Raw genomic sequence first — 12,936 nt, forward strand, 5'->3', positions numbered from 1 at the left:
ATTGAGATTTCTCTTGCACAGCTACCAGAAGAATTACAACTTTCAGACCGGTTGCTCACGTCACATCTACGTCGTCAAGCTCAGTTGGAGGCTGCGTAGTAACGCTCAGCATCACCGGAAAAGAGCTTCTAACAGACTTCACTGGTCTCCGTCCATCTGTTGCTCCATTTCTTTATGTCTATGTACAAGTCGCAATGAAACACTTGGTTACATTGTAACCTTAGTTCTCTGAGAAATGACTACTTTTCCAGTCATATTTCCTAAATGACGTTTTCTTTAAAGTAGTGTTAAAATATTGTCTTCCTCTCGTGAACCCAATCTCAGTGGTAGATAAGTTACTTTCTAGGCATACTCTAAACTAACCACATCTTATTGTGATTAAGTATTTGGCTAACAAAGCTCCTTCATGCCATTTCTCTCTATTAGTCAAAGCCAGTTAAGAAGAGGGAAGAGGGAGCAGAGAGGGAAGGAAGAGGGAAAAGAATGGAAATGGGCAGAAAGGCAAAAAAAAAATGTTTTTAAATTAAAAAAAAAAAAGGGACAGGATTTCATTTCACAACCACACCTACCTCCGACCGACACTACCTTTCCGTTTCCCACCCTTTCCTGAACACCACCACACACACACACACACACACACACACACACACACACACACACACAGTGCCCCTTGGTTCACTCACTCCCAAAATTGCACCAGATGTCACATCAAGAGTCTTGGGCCAAAACACTGCAGCCAGATGAAGAATTTAAGCAATTCTGGAAAATATTTGTAGAGCGGCTCAGGATTGAAGTGGCCGAGGCCTGGAGAGGTAGAGGTTAAACCTCTCCAGCTTTAATGAGGGGCTGTGTGACTGACTGCTGTAATGCTATAGCAGTTAATGGAGAGGCAGGAGTTGGGCAAGAGCCATACAGGGTTAATGCTCAAGGGCCAGTTATGAAGCTGATTCCCCGGGGGCCAAAAGGTTACACTCCTTTCTGTTGCTAATTAACAATGTCCACGTCTGTCGCTTGTGGAAAATCACGTCACCAAACACCTGACTGTATCCCAGATCAGAACGGATAACAAGAAATCTGAGAAGCTGATGGAAAAAAGCAATCTGGTGCCTAATACATATGAGTGGCTGGTCACTATGGCAACACCCAGACAGATCTTGTGGAGCTTTTAATTTAGCTGACAGTCATCGGAGCCAGTCCTGGACAATCCATGTTTATATTCTGTAAAAAAAAGCCCCCTGCAGCTCTAATTCTGAATGGCTTCCAAACTCAGACAGACACTAATGCATGCCCCCAAGCGAACACACAATGCATTATCTGCTTTGCATTGTCAAAAATCTAATCTGGGTTTAGGTTAGGCTACTTTTAGAGATATGCTTTCTTGAATGTTTTCACAATAAACATCCACTTTCAGCTGGATGATAGCAGGCTATAGGGCAGCGTGTAGCCATGTTCACGAGCGCGGGCGAGACAGAAAAAAAGTTAAGAATGAAATTCAGTCTGCGGTTTGTGTATTTATAGTGAGTGTACGGCGTTTGTTTGCGCTCCTTATGGCGTCGCTAAATCAACTCAAGAATGGAACCCGAGCCAAAGTGAAATCAGCAGATGCTTCTTGGGCTCAGCTGCCAAAACGGTACGTTGTAACTCTGGGCTCAGCAGTTGAGTGCTGGGAGAGAGTGTGTATGTGTATGTGTATGTGTATGTGTGTGTGTGTGTGTGTGTGTGTGTGTGTGTGTGTGTGTGTGAGTGTGTGTGTGTGTGTGTGTGTATACATTTTTTCCATCACCATTCCAAATCCTGCTGTTTGGTGCATCATGATTAGCAGAAGCAACATAAGGAGGGATCCCGTTTTTTTTAAGTTTCTTCACGTGTGTCATAGATGGCCTCAGATGGCCTTTATGCAAACACAACCATTAGCCCTGCTTGAAGGGGGGTGTGTGTGACTGCCGGGCAGATTACAAAAGTGTCACTTTAATGTGTGTGTGTGTGTTGCAGCAGCTGGCAGATATCAACTAATTAAAGGAAACAAGATATTTATGCATTAGCTGTATAGTGTACACTACTCTTTTCCGATGTGCACACAGAGAATTCTTCGGAGCCCTCTACACACCCACATTCCTCGTTCAGCTTCCCATGATAACCCCCCTTTCTCCGTCTCTCTTTTAACCTCTCCACCCACTGTAACCCCCCCACCCCCCACACCAAACCACTAAAGTGGGCCAACCAATCACCACTGAGCAGCCAGATTGTGTTTAGCATGACAAAGAAGAATCTGTGTGACCATTCATGTCGGTGTGCTTACATGCATTTTGTGTGTGTGTGTGTGTGTGTGTGTTCTTCTTACATGGCAGAGAGGAGCTTTTACCAGTGAAGGAAGTTGGTTTATGCAGGAAATTTGCTCCACATGCGCTCAAAGCTCATCTACATTTATATGGGTGCAGATGAAACAGTGTATCTCTGTCTGAGGTTCTTTAATAGGCAAACCAATAGAAACCCAATGGAAAACTTTGCATCTGTCAAGCAGATCTGCTTCTACTACACAGTATTAAGGAGAATGTGGAGTTAATCCGCACCATTTGTAACATCCTGGGTGATAAAATTCCTGTTCCTGTGTGGTGGCGATGTCACATATTTTGTTACTACTGTTGATGCTTTAGTTTCTCCATAAAAAGCTGTTTGTGTGGCTCCCACCTGCTCCGCTATTGCCTGGTCAGCCACGTGTCCTGCCTCTCCATCGCTCTCTCTGCTAGATTGGAGAGGCATTCCCCTGCCACAACACATGCTTAAGCAATTATTCCATGCAGTCCCCTGGTCAGGAAGAGACGAAGAGGACTAGATAGAGAGCCAGAGAGCGAAAGAGGGAGAGAAAGCAATTGGAAGTGGAGTGATCAGGGGCAGCTGGCCAGGGATTTGCAGGGTTCTGGGAGAGAATGTGTAGAAGTAAAGCGCAACTCCCATAATCCTTTTCTAAAAGAGAGAAAGGAGAGACGGAGGGATTGAAAACAAAGAGAAGAGAAAGGGGGGCCTACTGGAGCTAGTAACTAAAAAAGGATTGGGCTATGGGGACAACAGCCAAAAAAACAAACCGGCTATCAAAGCAACACACATACACACGGCTCTCTGGATCTGGACGGGACGCTAGCAGAATAACAAGTCAGGACACACACACACACAAACTCTACTTCACAAACAAGTTGCATGTCATGTCGTGATGTGCACATCAGAGCGCTGTTGACCACGGTGAAACTTTGAGCAACTAACTAAGGATCAATAACCTTAATTGCACTTGCACTTTTTTTCTGCACTACCTATACGTAATATTTTATATTTTTATATTTTGTGTTGACACTGTAAAGGGGTTGCTTCAATCCCGTTGCACAGGTACTGTGTATAATGACAATAAAAGCTTTCTATCCTATTCTATGGAGCTGAGAAAACATCTCTGTGTACTGACAGCTCTGGCTGGAATGGCACCTCTGGAGGTTTTGGGGTCAGATGAACAGGGCAAGCAGGGCAGGTTACAACACTTCATAACATGTATGCCCTCAGGCATGCCTGGCAGCCATCAATTGATCACGCCCCAGTGATGCTCTGTGGACTCTGAAATGATCAATACATTATGTAACGACAAACATTTTCCTCTTGCTGTGTCAGCTGAGAGTAGAGCCATACACACGTGTGTCAGTCCATCACAAGAAGTTGTTTTTGCATATGATTGATATGCATGCATTATTGTGCCAGCACACGTGACTTCTGGCTTGTGTCATTGTGAGATTGTACAGTATAAAGTGTGTATACATAACAATCCAAAAGCCTGAAATGTTGAGTATTGTCAGTGTGTTGTGCCCCGCGCTTCACCAACATGGGGTGGGGGGGGGGTTGTGGTGGTGTTGGAACTGGATGATAAGGGGATGTTGCAGATTAAGTTGTCTTGTGGTGACAGATACCAGGCAGTACTTTTAAAAAACTATAACTGCCAACCATTAGAAAGCGCGGGCCCTCGTTTGTTCAATTATTGTGTGTGCTGTTTCGTGTGTCAATCCGGAGCTGAAAGTACACTCACTGACTCCAAATCAGCTGATGTGAGCCAACAAAGTAAACAATTCAAATTACAATTTCAGATCCCGCAGCCTAAACGTGTTCATAGACTCACCAAGTAGAAGGCAGAAGATGTCGAGCGCAATCAGCAGCTTCTTCTTACTGTTGTTAACACCATTGTTGTTATTTAACGTAGAGGTCCCTCCGTTCCTTGTCTCTTGTGCCATTGCTTTCTCATACATGTACTTTTGCATTTGAGAAGTCCCCCCCCCGATTCAGCTCAAAATCCCCACACCACGCGGTAGGTGAAGGAAGTCTGTCAGGTTCTCAAGTCCTTTTAAAAAAAAAAATATCACGCAAGGAGAAAACTTCCCAACTCGGAGGTCTCGTAAAGTTTCAAATCTGATGATGCTGTTCTTTCTTTTCTTTTATTAAATAGTATTATCTGGTGAACGGACCCGCGCCACGGACTCAAGAAAGAAAAGTTGCCTCGGCTCGAAATGAATGGAAAGCCCGCTCCCCTTTTATCGCTCTTGGTTCAAAGACTTGGAGTGAAGGGAAGAATTGCGCTGCGCATCGACAGCCGCTCTTGTTATACGAATCCTTCTTCTCCTCCTCCTCCCCCCTGCTCTCTTCAAGTTCCCCTAGCAGCTTCAAGGCTCAGCCCTCTTCCCTCTGCTTGCGGTGGGTAATCACCTCCATCCCTGCGTGGAAAACTTTCTCCGACTGGTGGGGAAAGAGCGGGGCAGAGAGCAGCGCCCCCCGCGGTTACGCGAGGTACTGCAGGCGCACTGGAGTCCCACTAGTTAGGAGCGTTTCAATTTCAATTTCAATTTTATTTATAGTATCAATTCATAACAAGAGTTATCTCGAGACACTTTACAGATAGAGTAGGTCTAGACCACACTCCAAAATTTACAAGGACCCAACAGTTTTAGTAGTTTCCTCCAGAGCAAGCAGAGTGGTTAGGCTGTTGAAGATCATATATTGGCTCTCTATTTTAATCCTGAAGAAGAATGAAAGCACATATTTACTGACTATTTAAAAACTTTGGTTTCTCAGTTCTTCCTCAAACTCTGCTGCACATTGTGCCCATGGAAATATCACAAGTAAAGAAATCCTAAACAATACGCCGATAGCATTTGTATATTTTACCAATATGATAGTGAAACTGTAGTTATGCATAGTCTGCCAGTCCCTATTCAAAAAGTATTTGGACGTTTAGAATTCATCCGATTTATTGGCATTATTCGTTTTTTTCTGGGAAAATGTGTAATGTATATAACTTTTTTATTGTATTTAATCTATATGTTGTATTTTTTTTAAAATACTGATGTATCAGTGAAAACTCTAATTGGATCGTTCCGGTCGGTGAAGCCAAGCATTTACTTATCCATTTATTTTTATTGATCCCCTCAGGGGAAAATACAGTTTACACTCTTATCATACACTGTTATTACACACAGGCTGGAAATACACACACATGCTCGGGTCCTATACATGCAATAATGGAGAGATGTCAAAGTGTATGTGGTGGGGGGGGGGGATCTGGACCAGCGCCCTGAGCAGTAAGTGGGGGTTCGGTGTTTGGCTCAAAAGCACCTTGGCAGTGCCCGGGAGGTGAACTGGCATCTCTCCAACGACCAGTCCACACCGTACTTTGGTCCGAACGGGGACTCGAACCGACGACCCTCCGGTTCCCAACCCAACTCCCTACGGTGTTACTCCCACAATTAATTTATCGTGTGCCAGGCCAGCTCCAAAAACGCTTTTCAATTTCAGACAGAGCTCAAGTCTCTGACACGCAAGACTGCAGCAGGTAAACTATTCCAAGAAACATGCTGGATAATGACAAATTAAACTTACACTGCCATCTAGTGTCATCTCTGTCATTTCACATCTGACTGACCCGAGGTTCAGTGCTTCGCAACACCAGTCCCCCTTATGGGATTGCTGGTATAGCTGTCTCATTTAATTGGTGTCTGTCTTGTGTCTGTATCTTTGTTGTTGTTGTTGTTGTTTTTATGGCCCGTGAGTCTAATAATAAAGGCTATCTAACTATCTAGTGGTTAAATATGAACAACTCGCCTTAATCTTCTACCAACTCATCCATCCATAAATATTTTCACCAGCCCATTCTGTTATAGAAAGTTGATGGAAGATTATTGACAACATTGGACATCTGGGACTGATACGGTAGAGAGGGGCCAACACATCAGCCTATAATGTGTGATATGACTGCAGTGAGGATATAAACAAAAGCAGATGCTCCTCTTGGTGGTTTGTGAGGATAACATGGAAACTATGACTGACCATCTTGATAGCCCATAAAGGCCAGTGGGCACTCACTGCGTATACTTGATTGCAAAACCGAAACACATTACTCAAATATTGCATTGCTTCTCTGTGAATATTACTTTTCACATTTTGCAAAGGTTTTTTCAGAACAGTCGTATGATATAGCAGACATATGCTATAGCCTAACCAACAAAAAACAAACATCGTTGTTTGGTTCCTTGTCTGTCTGTGTATGTCTGTCTGTGTGTGTCTGTCTGTGTATGTCTGTCTGTGTATATGTTCGTCTGTGTATATGTTTGTCTGTCTGTCTGTGTGTATGTCTGTCTGTGTGTATGTCTGTCTGTCTGTGTAGGCTATGTTTGTCTATGTAAGTGTTTGGGTGTCTGTTTCTGCGTGTGTTGTTTTTTTCTCCCTCCCTCCCGTCTCTCCTCTCTATGTTTTATTTTATTAATGTTTATTTTATTTTATTTTTGTTTGTTTTTATTTGTATTATTTTTATTTTCTTTCTGGCCCACGCGCTTGTAACTGTGTGTTGCTGTTTACTTTTCCAAAATAAAAATAAAAAAACTGTGATCACAAAACAAATCATGCATGCTGTGCTGCTCACAAAGTAGGGTAACGTTACATTATTCTGTGGGTGAAACAATCCTGTTTTTGATACAGGGTAACGTTTTTACTTGACAGGGGTGCCAAACTTGACACAACACCCGGTCAGTGGGGGACACACACCTACAGGGTAGATGGCAGACCGTTGGGCTCTCGGAGAGATAATCCCGGTTATGACACACAGGCTATATGCCATATGGCCCTTCGGAAAAGCAGTTTATTTCTGCTAGAGCCTAACAGTGCCTGCCTACCATACACCTGTGACAGTGCGAGTTTAACGGGCTCGAGTCTTCGCTGCTTTTTCCCTTCCCTCGCAGTGGACAGAACAAGTCAAGTGCCCCGCCCCTCCGCGAGCTCCATAGGCGGGCAGGCAGCACACCCGCCGCACCGAGCGAGCCCAACCGTCGGTAACGGAGAAGATGGCAGAGCGGCAACAGCAGAAAAACGAAGGCAGGGTAAAAATTGGCCATTATGTGCTCGGCGACACGCTCGGAGTGGGAACATTCGGCAAAGTGAAGAGTTAAGTCATGCTTTTGTGTCATACCTATCATAATGTGTTTGCCTGTTTCATTTGGAGTCACATGAAGTAACGTTAGTCGCCGTGCCTCCCCCCTTCAACTTGACAGTGATGAACTTGCGGTCAGTGCAGTTTGCGTAGCCGGGTGGTTTACCGGCGGCTACAGAAGGGTTTTAAAGCGTAAATATGCTACGAGAATCCGCCAGCTTGAAAGTCAAATTCTTTCACCGAAGCCCCCCTCTGTAGCTACCGTTACCAGCCATGGCAGGTGAAATTACCTGGCGTAACTTACAACAGCTAGCGTTATGCACAGTCATACTCACATTATTATCATATAACGTTAACGGTAAACGCTGAGGAGTTTAACCGCTATGTCAGATGTATTTTCCGCGTTTTTTGGGAAAGGACGTAGCTATGTGAAGCTTACAGCTTGACCAAAACCCACCGTGTGGGTTTAACGTTAACTAACTGACCAAATGTTTAGCTACAGTGAGGCTGACGTTAGTCCCGTATGTTATCCCATTGCCAGCCAGTGTTAGCCTGTTAAGTGCATACTAAGTCAGGAACACGTTTTATAGGCGTAAAGTTTAACTGGAAGGGTCTATCACAGGATATTATTTCAGTTTTCTTAGCTTGTTTTCAGGCACTCTGCGTGACCTTGTGAGCTTTAAGACCGGTGCTCATGCTCCGCCAGCCGGTTGCTTGTGTCCGCAGTTTGAGGGATGTATTAGCTAGCAAGTTGTAAAATCCATGCAAAAATTCAGTCTAAATTCATACCATTTAATACCGAATTGAATTAAATGTAGTTAACTATAATGCTTTTACTACTGGGAGTGGTTGTTTTAGTGTAATCCCAATGTACAGTATGTGGGAGTCAGAGCAGTTCATCGACCATTAGTATTTATGCTTTATATAACTGGTGTATGTAGTCAAACTGTTGTAGGGGTTGGCAGCCTCAGGCATGCAAATAGCTCCAACACCCTAAACAAAGACATGGCAGGCAGATAAGGGCTGCAGTAGGGCAAACACTAAAAAAAAAAGCATAATAATAATTTACTGTTGTGTTGATGCCTGTGCAACAGATAATCAAAATCCAGCCTTAACCCATTAATGCCACTTTCATCCCCCCTTTAGGCATCCATTTATCTTGTGCATAACTATCATGTGTTTGAGCCCCTATGTAGTTTTACCATCTGTGTATTTTATCTGCTTTATCTCTGGATTCTTGTGTTTTCAGTTGGCGAGCATCAATTGACAGGCCATAAAGTGGCCGTAAAGATCCTAAACAGACAGAAGATCCGCAGTCTCGATGTTGTCGGGAAGATCAAACGAGAGATCCAGAACCTCAAACTGTTCAGACACCCACATATTATCAAGCTGTAAGTGGAGAAAGACAACATATTCTTCTATCAGATTTTATGACTGACACTGAGAGATAAGTAAGCTCTTTAAGTTGCTGTTGTAATGTGGGCCTTTTGCTATTTTGTGTTCCCTCTGTTGTGGCATGCTTTGCGTCTTCCTGTTTGTTTACTACAGCTACGCTGTACTGAGCATGCCCACAGGGCTCCCAGGAGGTAGAAAACACACACACACACAAACACACACAAACACACACAAACACACACACACACACACACACAGTTTAACTATCAAGTTGTGACTGTGACTAAATTATCTCTCTCATCCAGATGTCTTGTCTCCTTCATTCCCTTTTCCTACTTTCCTTCTGTGTCCATGGCCTTGTCAGTCCATGTCTCTCTCTGTCTCTCTCAACAATCTGTGTGTTATTTTTAGGTCAGGGTTAGTCCACTGTCACACTGTAAGCTATGGCAGATATGTGAGCTCTCAGGACGTGAGCTTGAGCGCTGTGGAACACTATGCCACTAACATACATTTCCAGACACTGGCACACACACACACACACACACACACACACACACACAGTCTGCTTGCATGGACGCTGCTGGACTGAGCAAAGCAGACTCTGTGCGATATATTGGCCCTGTTTGTAAAACCAGCATGAAGTAAATTAAATTACAATAAATGTCTTAACATTTTCCTGAACTTACTGTTTAGATTTCCTTGTGTGTATGTGGGGGGGAGAGAGAGAGAGAGAGAGAGAGAAATTGTTATTTGGTTTGTGTTAATTTCTCCCGTGGTGCTGGCTGTGTTGCGCTACACCTGGTTCGACAGGAATGAAGTAGATTATGATGAAGTGCCAAATCTCACAAGAGCAACCATTCATGAGATTGGCCCTGCTTTTTAATATACTTGACCTTTATGAAACTAATGCCTACACTCAGCAGCCGTACATCACAGCTTTGCCTCACCTATGTGTGTATTGGTTTGTGCATATTTATTCTGTGCTTGTTTTAAGTAATTACATTTGTTTTAGAGATGATGTATAATCCTTTATCGGTCGTGCTCTAAAACATATGTTTGTGTTTTAGGTACCAGGTGATTAGTACACCCACGGATTTCTTCATGGTCATGGAGTATGTGTCTGGGGGTGAGCTGTTTGACTACATCTGCAAACATGGACGGGTAAGACATTTCATCTGTTAACTGACTGGTATGACTAGGTTGTGGTGGTCACTGCATCATCAGAAACAGTTCACTGGTAACCACAGCTCAAATAGGAAAATCAGTGATGGCATTGCAAAAGCAGTCTCTGAGGTGGTAACAGGGCATGACCACCGTCTCCTAAACACCAAATAATTACCAATGTATTACTTTTTTAATTGAATACTTGGCAGGTTTGGCGACCAAGTAAGACTGATGTTAGCGTTTCCTCGACTTTAGCGGTCATAAACATAATGTTACATGTTAGCATTTGTATTTTTTAATGTTGCTTTACAAATAGTTTCATTTAAGATAAGTTGTATGAGCTCAGTTTCTTCCTTTATGACTTTAGGAAATGTTCTTACTCTGTAGAGACATCAAAACACTGTCTTCATGCATATTATTTACACTACAATTAGACTCCTTAAATATATTTTGCACCAAAATAATTACTTTTTACTTCTTTAACTATTGTTGTAAACTTCCAAGTGATATGATTTAAAGTTTATGGGTTATATAAATGTGTTTTGACAACAGTGTTTCCATACACCATCACTTTCTGTCAGTGTTAATTTGAATGTTTTACTCACTTACTCAGGGACTATATTGGGTGGAAGCATAGCCAAAGCACTGTCCCAAGTCAATATCTGCCTAGGAAATGGTCTACTCTTAATCTGCATTGCTATTTGTACTCATTGTGAATACGCAGGCCACAAGAAGTAAGTAGGTTGTTGTTGTTGTTGTTTTTTTGTTGGCTCACTTTTACTCACAACATGCTAACTGTCGACATAGGATTCCATTCGCTACGCTAAGCTAACTAGCGGCGGTGCTGCCGGTGTTGCAGAGGACTAAAGCGATGCATGCACTGAGATGAAAAATGCCTTAGCCCACCTATCTACAGCTAGGGGAGACCGTGATAAGCCTTATTTCGACAAACGGTGGCGTGTTCCTTTAAAATTCACAGGATTGTTTTAGATTTAAACCTTGAATGAAGCATGGTGTTCCACAAAAACGCACACATGTTCAAGACCGCTACAAAGAGACGACTCGTTCTGGGGACTCTGTTTATTTTGACTGTAATCAAATAATCCTACTTGAACTTTAACTGGGCCCGGAGCCAGAGCAACCTCATGACCAACCCTGAACATGATACATTTGCTCTAAACAAGAATCCACATTATCCACCGTTCTTTCCACACAATCAGAGAAATACTAAATACAAAGAAAGTACAGCCACTGTCCAAATCATGTCCGTTTATATCATCTCTTTCAGGTGGAAGACACAGAAGCTCGCCGTCTTTTCCAGCAGATTATTTCAGCTGTAGACTACTGCCACAGGCACATGGTGGTCCACAGAGACCTCAAACCTGAGAACGTCCTGCTGGATGCCAGCAAGAACGCCAAGATAGCCGACTTCGGTAGGATCCCCAGACAACAGAGTTACATTTAGAGTGAAAGACAGAAGGATTGGCATGGCAGAAGTACCGTAAGGGAATATACTGTAAGAAGAGAAGGGAGATGGGGGGTGGGGGGTGGGGGGTTGTGGCAGAGCTGAGTGGAATTACCAAGTACTTGTTCAGTTTGATTAGAGCCAAGTGAACATTTGTTGCAGAGTTACAGGACAAAGTGTGAAATCACCATCATGCGCCTGTTAACCTCATTATTAAATGGAAATTAATTTCTCACTGAGCTCAGTTTCTAACAGGTTGGGGCATAATTGTTCTAGCTGATGGTTAAGAGATTGTGTCTTATGCAATATGACCATGAAAGAGAGAAATATTTCCACACACACAGGAAGGCCCTGGTGCACTGCAGGGTGGGGGGTTGGGGGGAGAGGTCCCCTAGCAACAACAGGGTCTCATATCTTGTCTGGCAGAAGGCCTTGAGGCCCAGTGTCATCTGATAGGGAAGGGTTGGTGGGGGCGTGGCTGGACAAGTGTTTTGGCTGAGAGCAACAGACACATGTAAGCAGTGAGAGGAAGCGCTAAAGGAACAGGGATAGAAGATGAAGGGAAGGTCAGCACAGTGCAGAGCGTCTGGTGTTTAGCGTTTGGCCGAGGCCCTGGCAGACAGAGAGAGGCTCATCCAATTAGATGAGCTTTGTGTCTAGGGCTTAGAGTCTTGGCGGGTAAAGGAGGATAAAGATATCAGCGGCGTCCCCAGTGTATTGCTCTCACCCTCCCTGTGCCCGGGCCATGTTCAATTGAACGAAAGAATCAATAGCAATAATATGACCATAGAGGATTGTTTCATTAGCCTGTGTTACTCTCACAGTTGAGACTGAAGGGTGGTTATTTCTTGTGTTTGGCCCTCAGGTCTGTCAAACATGATGTCAGATGGAGAGTTTCTACGGACGAGCTGTGGCTCACCCAACTATGCTGCTCCAGAGGTCATCTCAGGAAGGTGTGGTGTGTGTGATGCATTGATAATCAAAATGATGTATGTCTAGAGGACCATTTATTAATAGCCCTTTTTTCATGGCTTTAGGAACCAAATAGTTTTGGACTGGAAACCCAATCTGATAGAAAGCAATTTTTAAAGGTGCCCTATAGAGGTTTCTTGTAAACAGAGAAAAGCTATGTGTACTTTACTATTACTCAGTGAAATGCACTGTGTGTATGCCTAAGGTCTAAAGAACCTGTTGAATCCATCTACTTTCTCATAAAATAGGGCTTGACGATATGGTCAAAATCTTCAATCCCCAATATAAAGGGGGGAGAACAAGTATTTGATCCACTGCTGATTTTGCAGGTTTCCCTACTTACAAAGCAGAGGTACACTTCAGCTGTGAGAGACGGAATCTGAAACAAAAATCCATAAAAATCACATTGTGTGATTTTTAAATAATTCATTTGCATTGCATGACTTTCAACTCCCTCCAAAGATTTTCTAATGGGTTCAAGTCTGGAGACTGGCTA

General features: G+C 43.4%; 2 protein-coding genes across 6 annotated transcripts in view; one reads left to right on the plus strand and one right to left on the minus strand.

Moving 5' to 3' along the window:
- plpp3 (phospholipid phosphatase 3) overlaps positions 1-4,731 on the minus strand; it is a 34,891-nt gene extending 30,160 nt beyond the window's left edge. The window contains exon 1 of one of the 2 annotated variants that reach the window (XM_032525507.1): positions 4,151-4,729. In XM_032525507.1, coding sequence (XP_032381398.1) covers positions 4,151-4,289 — 139 coding nt within the window. In that variant the 5' untranslated portion in view covers positions 4,290-4,729. Of the gene's footprint in view, positions 1-4,150 lie in introns of both variants that reach the window. The other variant, XM_032525508.1, reaches the window with a different exon arrangement.
- Positions 4,732-7,152: 2,421 nt separating this feature from the next.
- prkaa2 (protein kinase, AMP-activated, alpha 2 catalytic subunit) overlaps positions 7,153-12,936 on the plus strand; it is a 29,411-nt gene continuing 23,627 nt past the window's right edge. For all 4 annotated transcript variants that reach the window (XR_004333317.1, XR_004333316.1, XR_004333315.1 and 1 more), the window contains exons 1-5: positions 7,153-7,458; positions 8,694-8,835; positions 9,907-10,000; positions 11,292-11,436; positions 12,334-12,421. Coding sequence is in view for 1 of the 4 variants with exons in the window: in XM_032524873.1 (XP_032380764.1) it covers positions 7,359-7,458; positions 8,694-8,835; positions 9,907-10,000; positions 11,292-11,436; positions 12,334-12,421 (569 nt within the window). In the remaining 3 variants the exon portion in view is untranslated. The remainder of the gene's footprint in view (positions 7,459-8,693; positions 8,836-9,906; positions 10,001-11,291; positions 11,437-12,333; positions 12,422-12,936) is intronic.

Source organism: Etheostoma spectabile, chromosome 9, assembly GCF_008692095.1.
Source record: "Etheostoma spectabile isolate EspeVRDwgs_2016 chromosome 9, UIUC_Espe_1.0, whole genome shotgun sequence".
NCBI classification, from domain to species: domain Eukaryota; kingdom Metazoa; phylum Chordata; class Actinopteri; order Perciformes; family Percidae; genus Etheostoma; species Etheostoma spectabile.